Genomic DNA, 18,127 nt, shown 5'->3' on the forward strand with positions numbered 1-18,127 from the left:
AGGGCTGGCAGGGCTGTGCCGAGGTGCCCTGGGCGGGTGGGCAAAGGGGTGGGGGGCGGGTGGCACCTCCAGGGGGGAGATTCCCACGGGATCCTGGGTGTCACCGGGGTGTCCCTGGCTCCGGTGTGAGATTGGCACCAAGGGATTGGGGATTCTGGGCACCTTGGAGGTGTCTTCAGGGAGGTTGGTGGCTCTTGGTGGCATCGAGGGATCTGGGATGGTGCCACCACCTCGGGTAGGGACCGCCTGGATGTGTCCCTGTCCCACTGGGAGGATTCCCGTGGGATCCTGGGGTCCCTGGGATGTCCCCGGCTGTGAGGGTGGCACTGGCTCTGCACCAAGGGGGTGTCTCCGGGGAGGTTTGGTGGCTCTTGGTGACATCGAGGGGTCTGGGATGGTGCCACCACCTGGATCTGTCGCTGTCCCCCCGGGCTCTGCAGCGAGGAGTCCAGGGAGGCTCTCCAGGGGAATTCTTGGCTCTGGGATGGTGCCACCACCTCGGATGGGGACCCAAGATCCGTGGATCCATCCCTGTCCCACTAGACTCTGTGGTTGGGGGGCTTTCCAGGGGGGGATTTCTGGCTCTTGGCAGAGCAGAGGGGTCCGGGATGGTTTGGGGATAACCGGTTGCAAATCCCAATCCCGCTCCCTTCCCCGTGCCGGCAGCTGCAGGGTCTGGTTCCCCAGGGAATGAGGCCGTTCCCTGCTCTGGGTGTGGATTCCGAGGGTCTGGGAATTCCAGGTGCTCAATCCCGCTCCCCTCCCGTCCCCACGTGTCCCCCCTCGCCTCATCCCAGCAGGAAAATGTACCAAACTTTAATAAAATAAGGCTGAATTCTGCCATGGGGGATGGGGGGGGGGGGGGGGGGGGGGAAGGAGGGAAAAAAGGGGGGGAAAGGAGGGAAAAAAGGGGGGGAAAGCCGAAGGGATTTGGGGGAGGGGGGGTTTGTGCTGTGGGAAAAGGGGGCGTGGGCCGTGTCCCCCCCACGCTGCGCCCCTCAAAGCCCAGGGAAGCGTCATCCTGGATTGGGGATCCCGGCGGGATTCGGGGGGGGGCCGCTACCCCCGCGTTTTGCTCCTCCCATCCCGCAGCGCCTCGATTTTGGGGGCCAGCTGCCCGAAAGTGGGCCTGGCGCTGGGGGCGAAGGCCCAGCAGCTCATCATCAGCGCGTACACCTGGCGACAAGGGACACAGCGAGGCCATCAGGGGAGGAGCGGGGCGACCCCGGGGACCCCCCTGCCACCAGCCCCGGGGCAGCGGTGTCACCTCCGCGGGGCAGCCGGCGGGGGCCGGGAGTCGCCGGTTGTCCTTGAGGAGCTCCAGCAGGTGACAGATGATCTGCGCCGGCTTCCCGGTGCCCATCATCCGCAGGAATTCCTGCGGGCACGGGGCACATCCGTGAGCGTCAAGGGGGTGGAGGGGGGGGGGGAGGTGGTCCCAAAGGGAATGATCCCCGCATCCAGGGGAAATCCCACCTCCGAGGGGCTCTTGCTCTTGGAGCTGTAGGTGAAGAGCTCGTAGAGCAGCACCCCGAAGCTCCAGGTGTCGGAGGCGCAGGAGAAAATGTTGTCAGCCAGGGATTCCGGCGCGTACCTGCCGGGAAAAGCGGGATACTGAGCTCCGGATCCCGCTGGAATTCCAGCGCTCCCCCCGTGTGTCCTCCCCTCACCAAAAAACGGGGCTCTGTCCGGGCTCCCGCACCACGTAGTAATCCTTGTCCTGCGGCAGCAGCTTGGCCAGCCCGAAGTCGCCGATCTTGACGTGGCTGTCGCTCTCCACCAGGATGTTCCTGCTCGCCAGGTCCCGGTGCACGCAGCGCTGCGCCCCCAGGTACTCCATGCCCTGCCGGGAGGCGGCTGCTCGAGGGCAGCGGGGACACGGCAGCGTCCCCGGGGCTGGAGAACCCCCGGGAGGAGCGGCCCTGGCGGCTCAGCCCGGCTGGATCGCGGCCCGCCGGGTGAGGGTGGGATTGCCCCGGCCGGGATGCAGCTGCTGGCAGGGGCAGGATCCAGGAGCATCCCCAGGGGTGGGACCGGATCCCGGCTGGACAAATGACCCGTGGGTGAGCACCCCTGGGGGCTCATCCCGGCTGGACAAATGACCCTTGGGTGAGCCGTGCCGTTGCTCCAGCCAGGATGCAGCTGCTGGCAGGGCCAGGACCCAGCAGCATCCCCAGGGGCTGGATGATCCTGGCTGGACCACAACCTCCTGGGTGAGCGCCCCTGGGGGTTCATCCCGGCTGGACAAATGACCCTTGGCTGAGCCATGGCATTATTCCAGCTGGGATGCAGCTGCTGGCAGGGGCAGGATCCAGCAGCGTCCCCAGGGGTGGGACCGGATCCCGGCTGGACAAATGACCCTTGGCTGAGCCATGGCATGGCTCCAGCCGGCAGGGCCAGGATCCAGCAGCGTCCCCAGGGGTGGGACCGGATCCCGGCTGGACAAATGACCCGTGGCTGAGCACCCCTGGGGGCTCGTCCCGGCTGGACAAATGACCCTTGGCTGAGCACCCCTGGGGGCTCGTCCCGGCTGGACAAATGACCCTTGGGTGAGCCATGGCATTGCTCCAGCCGGCAGGGCCAGGAGCCAGCAGCGTCCCCAGGGGCTGGATGATCCTGGCTGGACAAATGACCCTTGGCTGAGCACCCCTGGGGGCTCGTCCCGGCTGGACAAATGACCCTTGGCTGAGCACCCCTGGGGGCTCATCCCGGCTGGACAAATGACCCTTGGGTGAGCCGTGCCGTTGCTCCAGCCAGGATGCAGCTGCTGGCAGGGCCAGGACCCAGCAGCATCCCCAGGGGCTGGATGATCCTGGCTGGACCACAACCTCCTGGGTGAGCGCCCCTGGGGGTTCATCCCGGCTGGACAAATGACCCTTGGGTGGGCCATGGCATTATTCCAGCTGGGATGCAGCTGCTGGCAGGGGCAGGATCCAGCAGCGTCCCCAGGGGTGGGACCGGATCCCGGCTGGACAAATGACCCTTGGCTGAGCCATGGCATTGCTCCAGCCGGCAGGGCCAGGAGCCAGCAGCGTCCCCAGGGGCTGGATGATCCTGGCTGGACAAATGACCCGTGGCTGAGCACCCCTGGGGGCTCGTCCCGGCTGGACAAATGACCCTTGGCTGAGCACCCCTGGGGGCTCATCCCGGCTGGACAAATGACCCTTGGGTGTGCCGTGGCATTGCTCCAGCCAGGATGCAGCTGCTGGCAGGGCCAGGACCCAGCAGCGTCCCCAGGGGCTGCACCAGGACCCTTGGCTGACCCCTGGCACCGTTCCAGCCCCATCCCGGGACCGCAGGGTGCCCGTTCTGCCCGTGCCCGCCCTGGTCCCACCTTGCAGATCTGCCAGGCGTAGAGGAGCAGCGTGCAGTGCTCCAGGCGGGGCTGGTTCTTCTGCAGGTAATCCCGCAGGCAGCCGTTGGGCAGGAATTCCATCACCAGCCGCAGCCCGCGCATTCCTGGGGCCAAATCCATCACCGCCATGGCCGGGATAGGATCGGCGATCCCTGCGCGCTCCCTGCCCCGTTCCGTGCCCCGTTCCCTGCCCCGTTCCCTGCCCCATTCCCTGCCCCATTCCCTGCCCATTCCCTGCTCATTCCGTACCCCATTCCCCTGCCCCATTCCGTGCCCCATCCCCTGCCCCATTCCCTGCCCATTCCCTGCTCATTCCCTGCCCATTCCCTGCCCCATTCCCTACCCCATTCCCTGCCCATCCCCTGCCCATTCCGTGCCCATTCCCTGCCCCATCCCCTGCCCCATTCCCTGCCCATTCCGTGCCCCATTCCCTGCCCCATCCCCTGCCCATTCCCGGCCCCATTCCCTGCCCCTCTCCCTGCCCCTCTCCCTGCCCCATTCCCTGCCCCATTCCCTGCCCCTCTCCCTGCCCCTCTCCCTGCCCCTCTCCCTGCCCCATTCCCTGCCCCATTCCCTGCCCCATTCCCTGCCTCTCTCCCTGCCCCTCTCCCTGCCCCATTCTGTGCCCCATTCCCTGTCCATCCCCTGCCCCATTCCCTGGCCCGTTCCCGGCTCACCCCGGCTGTAGCAAACCCCCCGGTACTGGACGATGAAGTCGTGCTGCAGCGAGTGCAGGATTTGGATCTCCCGCTCGAAATCCCGAATTTCCTTGGCTGAATCCTGCTGCAGCTTCTTCACCGCCACCAGCTCGCCCGTGCTGTCGCCCAGGGGGTCATAGCGGCACAGCTCCACGCTCCCAAAATTCCCCTGGATGTGGGGAACCGGGGCTGGATATTGGGGTGCCCCTCAACATTCCCAGTGCCTCATCCCTCCCAAAATCCCACGCATGGTGGAGGAATCTCAGGATTTGTTTCTCAGCACAGCCAGGGTGTCCTGCACCCCAAATCAGGGAAGGGAAGAGCGGCTGAGCTGAATTTTGGGGTTTGGGGTCCTTCCTGTGCCCCCACCTTGCCCAGCAGCGAGATGTACTTGAGGTGCCGCTCCTGGAAGAGCTCGGGATCCTGGCTCATGGCGAGGGAATCGTGGCCCCAGAAGCCATCCCGGAGCGTCACATCCGTGGGGGACAGGTCGGAGAGCAGCTCGTAGTCTGGGGCAGGAGGGCGGTGAGGCCACTGTGGGGTCCCCCCTGTGTCCCCCCAGCCCGTCCCGGTGCCCACCGGAGGTGATGAGGCTGTTGAGGTCACGGATGAGGGCGCGGAAGCAGGGCCGGCGCTGGGGCTCGTATTCCATGCACTGGGCCACGAGCGTGGCCAGCTCCGGCCACTTGGGAGCTGGGAGCTGCTGGTGGCTCTGGTAGAATTCCAGCTTCTGCGGGAGAGGGGGAATCGTGGGATGTGGGACCCCCAAAGAGCCCCTGAATGGCTCCAGGCTGGGGAAAAGAGCGGGGTCTGGGAGCAGCAGGGTAGGGCAGGAGGGATGGGATGGGATGGGATGGGATGGGATGGGATGGGATGGGACGGGATGGGATGGGATGGGATGGGACTGGGCAGGGAAGAAGGGCTGGGATACAGTGGGAAGGGACAAGAGGGATGGGATGCAGTGGGATGGGGCAGCAGGATCAAGATGCAGCGGGATGGAGCAGGAGGGTTGGGATGGGATGGGAGGATCGGGATGGAGTATGGGAAGGGAAGAAGGGCTGGGATACAGCGGGAAGGGACAGGAGGGTTGGGATACAGTGGGATGGGACAAGAGGGTCAGGATGGGGCTGGAGGGTCAGGATGCAGCAGAACAGGGCAGGAGGGCTGGGATAGGAGGATCAGGATGGAATCGGGCAGGGACGAAGGGCTAGGATACAGCGGGAAGGGTATGTATCCCGGAGGGTTGGGATACAGTGGGATGGAGGAGGATTGGGATCCAGCAGGATGGAACAGGAGGATCGGGATCCAGTGGGATGGGGCAGCCTCACCCTCTGGGGCTCCAGCAGGCTCAGGGGCATGTTCCCCCCGCTGAAGATCTCCCAGAGGGTGGCTCCGAAGCCCCACTTGTCGGCCGGCAGCGCCAGGCTCCCGGGATCGCTGACGCACTCGGGGGCCACCCACGGGATCCGCTCCACCAGCACTGGGGGGGACCCGGCCCCACTCAGCACCCACGGGGGGCCCAGCACCCTCAGGACCCCCCCGTGGGACCCCCACACTCACTGTCCCGGGCCAGGATGGTGGCGCTGACCCCGGGGTCGTTGAGTTTGATGAAGGGGGTTCAGAGCCCACAGCCAGGACCCCGCTTTGAGGATGAGCACAGAACTCCAAGCCCAGAGCCAGGAACCCAAACCCAGAGCCAGGAACCCAAACCCAGAGCCAGGAGCCCAAACCCAGAGCCAGGAACCCAAACCCAGAGCCAGGAACCCAAACCCAGAGCCAGGAGCCCAAACCCAGAGCCAGGAACCCAAACCCAGAGCCAGGAACCCAAACCCAGAGCCAGGAGCCCAAACCCAGAGCCAGGAACCCAAACCCAGAGCCAGGAGCCCAAATCCAGGGCCAGGAGCCCAAACCCAGAGCCAGGAGCCCAAACCCAGAGCCAGGAGCCCAAACCCAGAGCCAGGAGCCCAAACCCAGGGCCAGGAACCCAAACCCAGGGCCAGGAGCCCAAACCCAGAGCCAGGAGCCCAAACCCACAGCTGGACCCCAAACCCACAGCTGGGATTCAGAACCCACAGCCAGGACCCCGCTTTTAGGGGCAGCACAGAACCAGGAGCCCAAACCCAGAGCTGGAATCCAGAGCCCAGAGCCAGGGTCCCCCATCGAGGATGAACACAGGACCCTATAGCCAAAGCCAGAACCCCAAACCCAGCACCCCCAGCACCCCCAGGACCCCCCAGGACCTCCCAGGACCCCCTCACTCACTGTCCCGGGCCAGGACGGTGACGCTGACCCCGGGGTCGTTGAGTTTGATGAACGGGGGGCTCCCCCCGGCCGTGTCCCCCTCCCGTGCCAGCAGCACCTTCTTAGCGGAGACGTTCCCGTGTGGGATCTTCTTGTCCTCCTGGATGGGCGGGAGAGGGATCGGGACCCTCAGGGTGGCCCCGTGCACTGGGATGGGCTGGGGGAGCACCAGGGATGGGTGGGAGCCGTGGGACGTGGATGGATCGGGAGCTGTGGGGTGCGGATCCATGGGATCCATGGGATATGGATGTGTGGGATCCATGGGATCCATGCGGTATGGATGTGCGGGAGATGTGGGATATGGATGTGTGGGATCCATGGGATATGGATGTGTGGGATCCATGGGATCTATGGGATATGGATGTGTGGGAGGTGTGGGATATGGATGTGTGGGATCCATGGGATCCATGGGATATGGATGTGTGGGAGATGTGGGATATGGATGTGTGGGATCCATGGGATCCATGGGATATGGATGTGTGGGAGGTGTGGGATATGGATGTGTGGGATCCATGGGATATGGATGTGTGGGATCCATGGGATCCATGGGATATGGATGTGTGGGAGGTGTGGGATATGGATGTGTGGGATCCATGGGATCCATGGGATATGGATGTGTGGGAGGTGTGGGATATGGAAGTGTGGGATCCATGGGATCCATGGGATATGGATGTGTGGGAGATGTGGGATATGGATGTGTGGGATCCATGGGATCCATGGGATATGGATGTGTGGGAGATGTGGGATATGGATGTGTGGGATCCACGGGATCGATGGGATATGGATGTGTGGGATCCATGGGATCCATGGGATATGGATGTGTGGGAGGTGTGGGATATGGATGTGTGGGATCCATGGGATATGGATGTGTGGGATCCATGGGATATGGATGTGTGGGATCCATGGGATCCATGGGGTATGGATGTGCGGGAGATGTGGGATATGGATGGGTGGGATCCACGGGATCCATGGGATATGGATGTGTGGGAGATGTGGGATATGGATGTGTGGGATCCACGGGATCCATGGGGTATGGATGTGCGGGAGATGTGGGATATGGATGGGTGGGATCCACGGGATCCATGGGATATGGATGTGTGGGAGATGTGGGATATGGATGTGTGGGATCCATGGGATCCATGGGGTATGGATGTGTGGGAGATGTGGGATATGGATGTGTGGGATCCACGGGATCGATGGGATATGGAAGTGTGGGATCCATGGGATCCATGGGATATGGATGTGTGGGAGGTGTGGGATATGGATGTGTGGGATCCATGGGATCCATGGGATATGGATGTGTGGGAGGTGTGGGATATGGATGTGTGGGATCCATGGGATATGGATGTGTGGGATCCATGGGATATGGATGTGTGGGATCCATGGGATCCATGGGGTATGGATGTGCGGGAGATGTGGGATATGGATGTGTGGGATCCATGGGATCCATGGGATATGGATGTGTGGGAGGTGTGGGATATGGATGTGTGGGATCCATGGGATCCATGGGATATGGATGTGTGGGAGGTGTGGGATATGGATGTGTGGGAGGTGTGGGATATGGATGTGTGGGATCCACGGGATCCATGGGATATGGATGTGTGGGAGATGTGGGATATGGATGTGTGGGATCCATGGGATCCATGGGATATGGATGTGTGGGAGATGTGGGATATGGAAGTGTGGGATCCATGGGATCCATGGGGTATGGATGTGTGGGAGATGTGGGATATGGATGTGTGGGATCCACGGGATCCATGGGGTATGGATGTGTGGGAGATGTGGGATATGGATGCCTGAGAGTCACGGGATCTGTGGGACATAGGGGAGCCATGGGACATAGGTGGTGAGGAGGGGTCCATGGGATATGGAAGTGTGGGATCCATGGGATATGGATGGATCGGGATCCACGGGATATGGAAGTGTGGGATCCACGGGGTACAGCTGTGTGGGATCCATGGGATATGGATGTGCGGGATCCATGGGATCCACAGGGTATGGATGTTTGGGATCCGTGGGATCCACAGGGTATGGATGTTTGGGATCCATGGGATCCACGGGATATGGATGTGCAGGATCCATGGGGTATGGATCTGTGGGATCTATGCGATCCATGGAGTACGGATGTGTGGGATCCATGGGGTACGGATCTGTGGGATCCATGGGATCCACGGGGTACGGGTGCGCGGGATCCACGGGGTACAGATGCGTGGGATCCATGGGGTACGGATCTGTGGGATCCATGGGGTACAGATCTGTGGGATCCATGGGGTATGGATCTGTGGGATCCACAGGGTACGGATCTGTGGGATCCATGGGGTATGGATCTGTGGGATCCACAGGGTATGGATCTGTGGGATCCATGGGGTACGGATGTGTGAGATCCATGGAGTACAGATCTGTGAGATCCACGGGGTACGGATGTGTGGGATCCATGGGATCCACGGGGTATGGATCTGTGGGATCCACGGGGCACGGATGTGTGGGATCCATGGGGTACGGATGTGTGAGATCCATGGAGTACAGATCTTTGGGATCCACGGGGTAAGGATCTGTGGGATCCACAGGGTACGGATCCATGGGATCCACGGGGTAAGGATCTGTGGGATCCACAGGGTACGGATGTGTGGGATCCACAGGATCCACGGGGTACGGATCCGTGGGATCCACGGGGTACGGATCTGTGCGATCCATGGCCACGGACTCATGGCAGCCGTGCATGCGCTGAGCCTGCAGGGCGGGGATGCAGAGCTGCAGGACCCCCAGGGGATATGGATTCCAGGGATCCCTGGGATAAGGACACGGGAAGAACACGGAACGTGGCCGGGGGGGAGCTGCCGGACACCGGGATGGGCTCACCAGGTAGTTGAGGGCGTAGGCCAACTGCTTGGCCACCGTCAGCTTCCAGCCGGTGGTCACCGCGCCGTGGTGCTTGCGCAGGTACAGGTCCAGCGGCCCATGCCGGACGTGCTCCTGCACCATCACACCTGCGGGGCCACAAAGGGGTCAGGAGGTGCCCACAAAGGGGTCAGGAGGTGTCCACAAAGGGGTCAGGAGGTGCCCACAAAGGGGTGAGGAGGTGCCCACAAAGGGGTCAGAGGGTGCACACAAAGGGGTCAGGAGGTGCCCACAAAGGGGTCCGAGGGTGCCCACAAAGGGGTCAGGAGGTGCCCACAAAGGGGTCAGGAGGTGTCCACAAAGGGGTCAGAGGGTGCCCACAAAGGGGTGAGGAGGTGCCCACAAAGGGGTCAGAGGGTGCACACAAAGGGGTCAGGAGGTGCCCACAAAGGGGTCAGAGGGTGCCCACAAAGGAGTCAGAGGGTGCCCACAAAGGGGTCAGGAGGTGCACACAAAGGAGTCAGAGGGTGCCCACAAAGGGGTCAGGAGGTGCCCACAAAGGAGTCAGAGGGTGCCCACAAAGGAGTCAGAGGGTGCCCACAAAGGGGTCAGGAGGTGCCCACAAAGGGGTCCGAGGGTGCCCACAAAGGGGTCAGGAGGTGTCCACAAAGGGGTCCGAGGGTGCCCACAAAGGGGTCAGGAGGTGCCCACAAAGGGGTCAGGAGGTGCCCACAAAGGGGTCAGGAGGTGTCCACAAAGGGGTCAGGAGGTGCCCACAAAGGGGTGAGGAGGTGCCCACAAAGGGGTCAGAGGGTGCACACAAAGGGGTCAGGAGGTGCCCACAAAGGGGTCCGAGGGTGCCCACAAAGGGGTCAGGAGGTGCCCACAAAGGGGTCAGGAGGTGCCCACAAAGGGGTCAGAGGGTGCCCACAAAGGGGTCAGGAGGTGCCCACAAAGGGGTCAGAGGGTGCCCACAAAGGGGTCAGAGGGTGCCCACAAAGGGGTCAGGAGGTGCCCACAAAGGGGTCAGAGGGTGCCCACAAAGGAGTCAGAGGGTGCCCACAAAGGGGTCAGAGGGTGCCCACAAAGGGGTCAGAGGGTGCACACAAAGGGGTCAGGAGGTGCCCACAAAGGGGTCCGAGGGTGCCCACAAAGGGGTCAGAGGGTGCCCACAAAGGGGTCAGGAGGTGCCCACAAAGGGGTCAGAGGGTGCCCACAAAGGGGTCAGGAGGTGCCCACAAAGGGGTCAGAGGGTGCCCACAAAGGGGTCAGAGGGTGCCCACAAAGGGGTCAGGAGGTGCCCACAAAGGGGTCAGGAGGTGTCCACAAAGGAGTCAGAGGGTGCCCACAAAGGGGTCAGGAGGTGCCCAGGTGGCCCCGTGGCCGCGGCCCCGCCGGACACTCACTGTCCTTGCCGAGGCTGACGCCGTGCAGCAGCACCAGGTGCTTGTGGGAGAGCTGGCTCATGGTGCTGGCGGCCTCCAGGAAGGACTGCGACAGGGACAAGCGGCTCAGGGCGCGCCTTAGGGCCCCCCAGGTGACATCCTGGAGGTGGCACTGCCACCCCCTCACCTCCAGGCAGTTGCGGTGGCTGCTGTCCATGACCTTGAGCACCACCGGGGTCTGCCGGGGTCCGTCCTCCTCATCCTGGTCCCGTTTGACGCCTTTGTAGATCTGCGTGAAGGAGCCCTGGCCCAGGCTCTCGCCCTGGGGGACACGGGGACATCGCCAGGGGGTCCCTGTCCCCCCTGTGCCACCCCCATGGCCCCGCTCCCACCCGCCCCGTACCCGTGTCAGGCTCTGGGGGTCGATCTTGTGGAACATCATCTGGTGGAGGCTGCGGCACCGGGGGACGGGAGGGGAGCCGGGGGGACAGGGGACACCGCTCCGAACGATCAGCAGGTTGGACTTCTCTGGGGGGGGGAGGGGAAGGAGGGCGTGAGGGGGGGGCTGGGGAAGGGGACCCCCCACCCGGTGACCTCATACAGCCCCTCTGTGACGTCACAGCCCCTCTGTGACGTCACAGCCCCTCTGTGACATCACAGCCGCTCTGTGAAATCACAGCCGCTCTGTGACTTCACAGCCCCTCTGTGACATCACAGCCACTCTGTGACATCACAGCCGCTCTGTGACATCACAGCTCCTCTGTGACATCACAGCCGCTCTATGACCTCACTGCACCCCCCCCTCCGGTGTCACCTTTGGGCCGGGGGGGACAGGCGACCTCCAGGCGCATTTGGGCCCCCTCGGCCTGCAGCCCCCGGCGCCCGTAGGTGCCCAGCAGCTCCCGCAGGCTGCAGAACCTCCGCGCCACCCCCGACAGCCACAAGTGCCCGTCCTCATCCCGGCGGATCTGGCACCGCTTGTAATCCCGGCCGGATCGGGTCTGCGGGGGAACCACCGGGATCAGCACCCCCGGGACCCCCCCAAACCCCTCCTGCCCCAAAGGGACGCCGCGCGTGGCACCGTCCCCGTGGCACCGTCCCCGTGGCACCGTCCCCGGCTGGGTTTCCCTCCCGGTGCCGGGGCCCCGAGCGATCCCGGCCGCCCCAAACCCTCCCCCGGGGTCTCACCTGGACGCACACGGTCAGCAGGTAGCTGTCGAAGTCCTGGGGGCTGCGGCGCAACAGGAACAGCCCCGGGGCACCCCCGGCCGCCTCCAGCTTGTTCACGGCGAACTCGGCGCTGCCAAGGGCAGGGATGGCCGTGGTCCCCCTCGGGGACACCGCGGGGACCCCCTGTGCCCACCCCAGGGTGCCCAGGGAGCGGGATGGGGACCCGGCCGTGCCGGGGGTGGTTCCGTGCCCTCCCTTCCCACCTCCCCTCCGGCTCGGGGGTGCTCAGGGGGTGCCGGTACCCACCTGATGGGCCCGTGGCACTGATTTTCCAGGTCCTCCAGCAGCCGCGGAGGGGCCACCTCCCTGCAGAAGTAGTGCTGGGCATCCACCGTCAGCCGGTAGTAGCCATCGAGCAGCGCCACGAAGGACCGAGCCTCGCGCAGCGTGGGGAACTCCACCTCCTGTGCCAGGCTTGGGGTCATCCCGCTGTCCCCCCGAGCCCCCCGGGGGCCTCCCCAAACCCTTCTCGAGCTCACCAACACCCGGTTGTCCGCCTTGGTGAGGGTGACCAGCCGGTTCTCCACGGGGCCGCCGTCGCGGCTCGCCGCCTGCTTGATGCTGATGTCGGCGATGTCGGGGAAGTCGCAGAAGTGCTGGCGGCTCTGCGAGGGGACAGCGGGAGGGGGTGACAACGCCGTCACCCAGCTCCCCGCACCGCTCCCAGCCACCTCCAGCACCTCGGAACCGCCGCAGCTCCAGGACACGCCGCTCTCTCCGGACACGTGGATGGCGACGGCCGCGGCCGAACCGGGGGAGCGCACGTGGAAAATCTCCTCGGTGCAGCGGCGCTGGAGCCGCTCGAGGTCCAGCAGGTACTTGAGCTTGAGGTGCGGCCCGTCCGCGTGGCAGCCCCCGAGGCGCCGCAGGGATTTGCCGAAGCGGCGGCGGAGGCGCTGGCGGGTCAGGAAGTTGTGCTGCTGGATCTGCCTCCGCAGCGGCGCCGGCAGGCACGACTTGTAGCTGCGGGGATGCCGAGGTGTCCCCGAGGGTGTCGGGGTGTCCCCAGGGGTGCCAGGGGTGTTCCCAGGGGTGCCAAGTGTTCCCCAGGGTGTCCCGAGGGTGTCGCGGGGTCCCCAGGGGTGCCAGGATGTCCCTGAGGGTGTCGGGGTGTCCCCGAGGGTGTTGGGGTGTCCCCAGGGGTGACAGGGTGTCCCTGAGGGTGTCGGGGTGTCCCCGAGGGTGTCGGGATGTCCCCAGGGGTGCCGGGGTGTCCCCGAGGGTGTCGGGATGTCCCCAGGGGTGCCAGGGTCTCCCCGAGGGTGTCGGGATGTCCCCAGGGGTGCCGGGGTTTCCCCGAGGGTGTTGGGGTGTCCCCAGGGGTGTCGGGCCGTCCCAATGGACACCAGGTTGTCCTCAGGGGTGCCAGGTGTTCCCCAGGGTGTCCCGAGGGTGTCCCTGAGGGTGTCGCGGGGTCCCCAGGGGTGCCGGGATGTCCCATGGGGTGTCGAGGTGTCCCTGAGGGTGTCGGAGTGTCCCCGAGGGTGTCGGGGTGTCCCCGAGGGTGCCAGGGTGTCCCCAGGGGTGCCAGGGTGTCCCTGAGGGTGTCGGGGTGTCCCCGAGGGTGCCGGGATGTCCCCAGGGGTGCCGGGATGTCCCCAGGGGTGCCGGGATGTTCCCAGGGGTGTCAAGTGTTCCCCAGAGGTGTCGGGATGTCCCCAGGGGTGCCAGGATGTCCCCAGGGGTGTCGGGATGTCCCCAGGGGTGCCGGGGTTTCCCCGAGGGTGTTGGGGTGTCCCCAGGGGTGTCGGGCCGTCCCAATGGACACCAGGTTGTCCTCAGGGGTGCCAGGTGTTCCCCAGGGGTGCCAGGGGTGTCCCCAGGGGTGCCAGGTGTTCCCCAGGGTGTCCCGAGGGTGTCCCTGAGGGTGTCGCGGGATGTCCCCAGGGGTGCCAGGATGCCCCCAGGGGTGCCAGGGTGTCCCTGAGGGTGTCGGGGTGTCCCTGAGGGTGTCGGGGTGTCCCCAGGGGTGCCAGGGGTGTCCCCAGGGGTGCCAGGGTGTCCCTGAGGGTGTCGGGGTGTCCCCAGGGGTGCCAGGCTGTCCCCAGGGGTGTCAAGTTGTCCCAATGGACACCAGGCTGTCCCCAGGGGTGCCAGGCTGTCCCCAGGGGTGTCAAGTTGTCCCAATGGACACCAGGCTGTCCCCAGGGGTGCCAGGCTGTCCCCAGGGGTACAAGCCCGACCCCCAGGGATGTCGCACTGTCCAGTGGCTGCCAGGCTGTTCCCAGCCATGCCGGGCTGTCCCGTGAGTGCCACTCGGTGCCCCCCAGCCCCCGCTCACCTGACGTGGCTGCAGACCTGGCCGGGGCTGTGCTGCTCCTCCTTGGCGATGCGCAGCATGTCCAGCACGGCCAGGCTCAGGCACTGCTCCTGCGTGGGCAGGCTCAGCCCCACGGCCACGCGGCCCGCGATGAAATCACTGCGGGACTGGGCGGGGCACGAGGTTCAGGGGGGGGTCTCCCATCTCCCGAGACCCCCGACCCGTGCTCGTGTCACCCTCGTGTCCCAGTGCCCACGGGAGTCACATCCTGCCCGGGCTCTGCTTTCCTGCTGCTTCCCTGGCCCTGATCCCTGGGCATGTCGCCCCCAGGGGACACAGTGACCCCATCTCGGCCAGCTGGGGTGGCTTGTGCCCGCTGTGGGGTGGCCACGAGCTGCTCCAGGTGAGCCAGGGAAAAGGATCCACATCCCCCGGGCACCGGTGGGCGCTGCAGGAGGAGGAGGAGGAGGAGGAAGAGGAGCCAGCCCAGCAGGGCTCACCTGGGCGAACAGGTAATCGATGACAGGATAGTCCAGGACAGGGCTGGCCCGGTCATTCAGCAGCTGGAAGCGGTGGGACTGTCCCGGTCCGCACCAGTTGGGGAAGAAGAACCTGATGGAGACAACAGAGGGGTCTCGGCGCTGCGTCCCCTCAGAGAGCACGACCCCAAAAGCCAGCAGAGCTTCGCGGGAGCGGGGCCGGGGCTGTACCTGATCCTGTACACCACGAGCTGGCTGCGGGACTCGTCCACGGTGAACAGATGGTTTGGGGGGAACCAACAGCTCAGGTCCTCCGTGGCCAGCGCGAAGAGCGGGTGGCACACGGGCAGCACGCCTGGGGACGGAGAGCGGGGCTGGCACCGGGACGGGCACGGGACCCCGAGCCCTCGGACAGGACCTTGACTCAGGGCTGGGACCCCGAGCCCACGGCCAGGATCCCCTGTCAAGGATGGGCACGGGACCCCGAGCGCGTGGCCGGTAGCCTGAGCCCACAGCTGGACCCCAAACCCAGAGCTGGGGTTCAGAACCCACAGCCAGGACCCCTCATCGAGGGGCAGGACGGAACCAGGAGCCCAAACCCAGCGCTGGAATCCAGAGCCCAGAGCCAGGATTCCCCATCGAGGATGAGCACAGGACCCTGAGCCCAGCGCTGGGATTCAGAGCCCACAGCCAGGATTCCCTGCTGAGGACAAGCACAGGACTCCAAGCCCACAGCCAGGACCCTGTTCCCACAGCCAGGACCCCACATCCACATCCAGGACCCCATTCCGACATCCAGGACCCCACATTCACATCCAGGACCCCACACCCACTTCCAGGACCCCACATCCACATCCAGGACCCCATTCCCACATCCAGGACCCCACACCCACATCCAGGACCTCATTCCCACAGCCAGGACCCCAAATCCACATCCAGGACCCCACATTCACATCCAGGACCCCATTCCCACATCCAGGACCCCACACCCACATCCAGGACCTCATTCCCACAGCCAGGACCCCAAATCCACATCCAGGACCCCACATTCACATCCAGGACCCCATTCCCACATCCAGGACCCCACACCCACATCCAGGACCCCACATCCAGGACCTCATTCCCATATCCAGGACCCCACATCCAGGACCTCATTCCCATATCCAGGACCCCACATCCAGGACCCCATTCCACATCCAGGACCCCACATCCACATCCAGGATCCCATTCCGACATCCAGGACCCCACATCCACATCCAGGACCCCACATCCAGGACCTCATTCCCACATCCAGGACCTCATTCCCACATCCGGGACCCCACATCCACATCCAGGACCCCATTCCCACATCCAGGACCCCACATCCACATCCAGGACCCCATTCCCACATCCAGGACCCCACACCCACATCCAGGACCTCATTCCCACAGCCAGGACCCCAAATCCACATCCAGGACCCCACATTCACATCCAGGACCCCATTCCCACATCCAGGACCCCACATGCAGGACTTTGTTCCCACATCCAGGACCCCATTCCACATCCAGGACCCCACATCCACATCCAGGACCTCATTCCCACATCCAGGACCCCACATCCACATCCAGGACCCCACATCCAGGACCCCATTCCCACATCCAGGACCCCACATCCACGTCCAGGACCTCATTCCCACATCCAGGACCCCACATCCACATCCAGGACCCCACATCCAGAACCCCATTCCCACATCCAGGACCCCACATCCACATCCAGGACCCCATTCCCACATTCAGGACCCCACATCCACATCCAGGACCCCACATCCAGAACCCCATTCCCACATCCAGGACCCCATTCCCACATCCAGGACCCCATTCCCACATCCAGGACCCCACATTCACATCCAGGACCCCATTCCCACATCCAGGACCCCACACCCACACCCAGAACCCCACACCCACACCCAGGACCCCACCCCCAGGGCCCCGTTCCCCGCCCAGGCCGGCGCTCACCGCAGGCTTTGGCAGCTCGCACGCAGAGCTCCTCGGCCGTGTACTCGCCGAAGGTGAAGCTCAGGGTGCCGGCGGCGCTGCCGGGGCCGCTGCGCGGGGTGGGCGCCCGGTGGTACAGGAGCACCTGCAGGGAGCCGCTCTCGGCCGAGGAGAGGCTGCACGAGCGGCCCCCGATCAGCGGAGTCTCCTCGCCCAGCGGGGCCATGGTGGCCTCTGCAAGGAGGGATTGGCCTCGCGGTGACCCCCTTGTCCCACACCTGCCCTTCCCTCATCATCATCCTCCCCGCAGCGCTCCCAGCCCTGGGAGCGGTTCCTCTTGCGGAGGAGGAGGAAGGGGAAACTGAGGCACGCGGTTGGATATCCCCCCCCTCCCTCCCTCCCTCCCTGTTCCCAGCCTGTCCCACCCTCCCGGCCGCTCCTCCTCAGCGCTCCCGGCGTGGGCAGCGAGGACCCGGCTCCATCCCCTGCCGCACCCCCGGAGCCCCCCCAATACCTCTGCCGTGCAGGGGGGGCCTCGCTGTGACCCTGAGGAGGGGGTCCCGAGCGGGCTGCGCTGCCAAAAATCAGGGTTCTCGGGGTGCGTAGGTGGCTGCGAGCGAAGGAGAGAGATTAAAAAAAAAAAATCCCCCGGGTGATTTCCTTCCTGCCCGAGGCCTCCTGGGCGTGCGGCTTCCTGGCAGGGGAGGGGGGACGAAACGAGACAGCGCAGGGTGCAGCGAGGGGGGTGTGGGGAGGGTGAAGGGCAGGAAACCCGGGCACCTCTCTGGGTTCCCGTCTGGGCACCCCACGGCCCCCGGGGCTGGCGCTGTGGGTACCGCAGGGACGGGGGATGCTCTGCCCGGGCTGAGGGGCTGGGTGCTGCCCTGGGTGCTGCCACCCCCCTGCTGCACCCCATTGCTGCCACCCCCAGCGCCCCAGTGCCGGCTGCTGGCCCGGGTGCTGGCCCAGGTGCCACGGCGGGGCTGGGCGTGTGCCAGCCCCGGGGTTGTGCGGCGTCGCACGTCGCCGCGGGTGGATGTGGACCCGAATCTCGTTGTTTTATCCCCTGGAGCTGCTCCAACCCGCTCGGCGAGGAGGCGGCCCCGCGGAGAGGAGGGGAAGGGGTCCCACTCGAGGACGGGGGGTGGGGACAGTGCAGGGAGCCTCGTGTGGCCGGTGGAGGGGTCTCAGAGTGGGCGGTCCCGCCGTGGTGACACCTTAGAGGGGATGGTGACACCTTAGAGGGGATGGTGACACCTTAGAGGGGATGACCTTAGAGGGGATGGTGACCTGGCAGTGATGGCTCAGAGGGTGACGCTCCATGGTGACACCTGGGAGAGGTCGATGCCTTCATGGTGACACATGAAAAGGGACAGTGACCTCATGGTGATGGCCTGGAGGGGACGGTGACCTCGTGGTGGTATCTTGGAGGGGACGGTGACCTCGTGGTGATGACCTCGAGGAGGTGACAGTGCCCTCGTGGCAATGCTGTGTAAGGGACAGTGACCTCATGGTGATGGCCTGGAGGGGACGGTGATCTCGTGGTGGTATCTTGGAGGGGACGGTGATCTCGTGGTGGTATCTTGGAGGGGACGGTGACCTCGTGGT

The 18,127-nt window shown here is 64.9% G+C and overlaps 1 protein-coding gene across 1 annotated transcript; it reads right to left on the reverse strand.

Moving 5' to 3' along the window:
• Nucleotides 1-890: 890 nt before the first annotated feature.
• Nucleotides 891-17,889, reverse strand: JAK3 (Janus kinase 3). The gene is made up of 25 exons (XM_032092422.1): nt 17,810-17,889; nt 17,034-17,129; nt 16,541-16,745; nt 14,778-14,901; nt 14,568-14,679; nt 14,089-14,234; nt 12,488-12,770; nt 12,287-12,412; nt 12,054-12,211; nt 11,766-11,877; nt 11,392-11,578; nt 10,981-11,105; nt 10,765-10,899; nt 10,599-10,683; nt 9,214-9,341; nt 6,316-6,454; nt 5,382-5,533; nt 4,633-4,783; nt 4,423-4,562; nt 4,033-4,222; nt 3,335-3,459; nt 1,671-1,843; nt 1,477-1,594; nt 1,268-1,378; nt 891-1,176 (listed from the first exon to the last, which is right to left on the reverse strand). Exons 1-25 carry the CDS (start codon nt 17,840-17,842, stop codon nt 1,060-1,062), a joined length of 3,471 nt encoding a protein of 1,156 aa, XP_031948313.1. The 5' UTR covers nt 17,843-17,889; the 3' UTR covers nt 891-1,059.
• Between the last annotated feature and the right edge of the window lie 238 nt (nt 17,890-18,127).

This window comes from Corvus moneduloides, chromosome 28 (assembly GCF_009650955.1).
Source record: "Corvus moneduloides isolate bCorMon1 chromosome 28, bCorMon1.pri, whole genome shotgun sequence".
In the NCBI taxonomy this organism is placed as follows: domain Eukaryota; kingdom Metazoa; phylum Chordata; class Aves; order Passeriformes; family Corvidae; genus Corvus; species Corvus moneduloides.

Excerpts from the sequence above, each read along its gene's own strand:
- JAK3 (XM_032092422.1), bottom strand. The coding sequence starts at position 17,842 with ATGGAGCGTCACCCTCTGAGCCATCACTGCCAG. Across the intron at positions 14,902-16,540 it reads GCGAGCTGCCAAAGCCTGCG|GCGTGCTGCCCGTGTGCCAC; the intron begins GTGAGCGCCGGC and ends CTCCGTCCCCAG. Across the intron at positions 6,455-9,213 it reads CCTACGCCCTCAACTACCTG|GAGGACAAGAAGATCCCACA; the intron begins GTGAGCCCATCC and ends CCGCCCATCCAG.